General features: G+C 50.3%; 1 protein-coding gene across 1 annotated transcript in view; it reads left to right on the plus strand.

The window, feature by feature from the left end:
• The first annotated feature begins 331 nt into the window (after nt 1–331).
• LOC123079467 (uncharacterized) overlaps nt 332–3,310 on the plus strand; it is a 7,385-nt gene continuing 4,406 nt past the window's right edge. Inside the window, exon 1 of the mRNA XM_044502246.1 lies at nt 332–574. Within this exon, the coding sequence (XP_044358181.1) occupies nt 332–574 (243 nt within the window). The remainder of the gene's footprint in view (nt 575–3,310) is intronic.

Consider the following 3,310-nt stretch of genomic DNA (forward strand, 5'->3'; position numbering starts at 1 on the left):
ACACGCCACACCGCCATGTCGTAGGCATGCGACCTCACTAGCGGTGGGGTAGATGCCAAGCTAGAAGCGGCAGCCGGTGTCGGAGAACTCCATGCCGAAGTGGCCGGATGGCTTCGCCCGCACGCCGAAGAACCCCCTCTTGTTCTTGGGGAACTTCTTCGGCAGCAAGGCGCAGCGGGGCGGCGACGGTGGGCGAGGTGGCGGTGCGGGACGACACGCGGGGCTGCGGTGCGGGGCAGCCGCGTTGGTGGAATCGAACAGTGACGGTGTGGGGATGCAGTACGGGGCGGCAGGTGGGGCTGTGGACGGCATCGGTCGGTTCGATGATGCGATGGTGGAATCAAACGACGGTGGTGGTGCGGGGAGAAGTGCTGTGATATCCGAGCCAGCCTTCTCCCCGAAAACCCTCCCTTTTCTAACCCCAAAATGTCGACCGCGCTCGCGCTCGCGCTCACCCCCGCCTGAAGCTGTCGCCCGCTCACCTCGCCTCGGCTCGCCGTCGCGATCCTCCTCTCCCGGCTGTTCCACGGCGCCTCTTGCTCTCTCCCGGCATCGACACGACATCTACCGGCAGGTAATCTCTCCCGACCCTCCTCCCTCTCCTCTCCGTCTCTTGTTCATCCTTATTCCTTCCAGCCCCTCTCCTCCCTCGGTCACCTGCCCCTCGCCCCCGAACCCTAGATCGGCGGGGGTCACTGGAGGGCGCATGGCAGCGGGAGCGCACATGGCCCCTAGCTCCGCCTCTCTGTGGTTTCTTCCCCCAACGAAGCCCTTTCCCAGCGGCGGTAGGGTCACACGGCTGCACAATGCAGAAGGTCACGAAGAGAGACATAATCAGCCAGGACCGTCATATCTTGGATATCTCGGCTCTATCCAAGTGTATAATTGAAGAACCATATTGCACTCTGCTCCTACCTGTAGATTAAATGCTGTTCGGCTGTTTGTGTGCTGTCCTGAAAGGAAAGATTTTTCATTTCTTTTCTATTTGATGAGTAAAAACGATATTTTGATATTGTTCATTTACTCACTTCGGATAGTGTCTGGTTAAATCAGAAGCTAGCTTGCCTTGCTGCTCCTGGACATCTTGAGTTCCGGCCGTCTTGGCTTCATCAGTCTGTTAGAATTTCCAGGTACCCTCCTTGTATGCAGGGGCCAATTTAGCAGCTAGGCTTCGTTAAGTCGTTAGAATTTACGATAAGTGGGGCAAAGGCAGGAGTTTGGACGATAATCAAGGTGAATGCTTGAGTTAAAATTGGCAATTTCTAAACTTTTTTCTTGCAATCATGCCTACCAGTGTTGTGTTGACTCTATTGCTAGCTGATGTCAGATCTGATTATCCGCAAATATGTGCATCTTGACGGGCTGCGACGTGTCCCTGTGATTCTAGAATATAGCAGTTGTGTGAATTGGTTATACTTGCATCAGACCCCATAACTTCTGATGTTCGCAGAAAACATCAAAATATTGGTTTATTTCCATCTTATGACGTTAAGAGGGATTTCTCAGTCAGTGTTTTTACCGACTTTTCTGCCACCAAAATGTATAGAATCTGTACAATTCTCCTACTTTCTTTGGTGTAATTTGATGCTAAAACCTCAGTCCTGTTAGTTTCGTGGAGAAAGTTCCCTGGTGTTAATTTTCTTGTCCAGTAGATTTTTTTCGCCTTCTTAAAGCGATATAATGTTCTAAATCCCACTGGTAGCTAATCCTCCAGTGGTTGCGTAATCAGTGCAGCTGAGTACATAAATGCAAAAACGAGACACCGCTCTTTGATTTTCAGCCCATCAGTACAGATTTAATTATCTTGATAATTGGTGTTCCGTGTGATTATTATGGAATCAAATTGCTTTTGCTTATCAGTGTGTCGTAATGATCTAATTTTAATGTCACCTTCTGTCAGTCTGCAGTTTGACTTCTCGGCACTTCTGTGGCATTAGAAGCTGAACCGTCGTTGGTGCTCCTTTAACCACTCATCTGCTACAGCTTTGTGGTGCCTTGATCTCTTCTGGTTATCAGTCGCACTGAACTGAACGGTCACTCCTAGGATAATACTGTCATCAACCTAGGAATTGATGGTTACAAGTATTTCGAGGACCTGACAGAGCAGGAGATTTGGAACTACGTGGAAAACGGTAGAGCTGTTGTGGCTGGGGTTCTATGGTGGATTCACGCTCTTGGAAGTGAATGACAAGCTAAAGCATGTCTCAACCACAATGCGCGACCTTAATGATGATTTTCCTCGTCCAAAGCTGCACGAGGATGGTCCTCCGTCTCCCCCCTCCTCTTCACCTCCAGGCATCCATGCCGTCACCGCTCCTCTGGCTCCTCACGTCGGGTCCCCTTCACTGCGATGCCTGGAGCTGTCTACTGCTGAGTACGACTCAGCCGTACCAGTCTACCGCCCGCCTCCACTCCGCAATCGCCTGCCCCCTGCTGCCCAGATGAAGAAAAATGCGCATAGACAGTGTGAAATGAAGTTATGAGAAGGTCCTGATGTCCAGTGAGTCGGAGTCTATTTATCCCAGCAGATGTGCCTGCAGGTGAGATCAGCAATGTTTGCATACTGTTTTGTTCGAAGCAGCCTGTATGATTCTGGCTATTCATCGCAGCAGACTTGCCTACATGTGAGATGAGCAATTAGTTTGAATTCTAGCATATTGGCTGATGTTATCACTGTTAACAACATCTTGCATTTCTCTTTATCTCTGTGTGATGCATACATGTGAGATTGAATACTTTGCATAATGTTTAATTCGAAGCAAGCTTTAGCATTTTGGCACTTGAAGATCAATGTTTTATTTGAAGCAAGCTTTAGCATCAGTTGAAAACCTGATGGATGGTTAGCTAAATAAAAGCTTCTCACTTTAGCTCTGTCCCATGTTTAGCATCACTTGAAAACCTGATGGTTAGCTAAATACAAGCTCTGTCCCATGTTTAGCATCACTTGGCGCACGAGGATGCTCAACGCTCCGGGGTTCAAGTGCAGCGTCATGCCATGGACTCTCGTCGACCTGGTTGGGATATATACCGGCAACCTTGGTCGACCGTGTCCCCACGCCCACGGAGGAGGCGGTTCAGTCGATCTCGCTTCCGGGACGGATTGACTGGCTGCGTGGACCCGACCATGATCTCGCTTCCTTCCTGGACTGGGTGCCCCACCCCCACCACACCAGTTCGTCCTGCCCTGCGCTCCAAGGTCCAAGACGCTGCCTTGCTCCCTCCCCGGTCAGGACTGGGAAGGACCGTCTAAACGCTCAACTAGTAGTACCATGGATTGGATTCATCATTACCTAAAGTGCTCTCTCTCTCT

The sequence above is a fragment of the Triticum aestivum genome, chromosome 1B (genome assembly GCF_018294505.1).
Source record: "Triticum aestivum cultivar Chinese Spring chromosome 1B, IWGSC CS RefSeq v2.1, whole genome shotgun sequence".
Lineage (NCBI taxonomy): Eukaryota > Viridiplantae > Streptophyta > Magnoliopsida > Poales > Poaceae > Triticum > Triticum aestivum.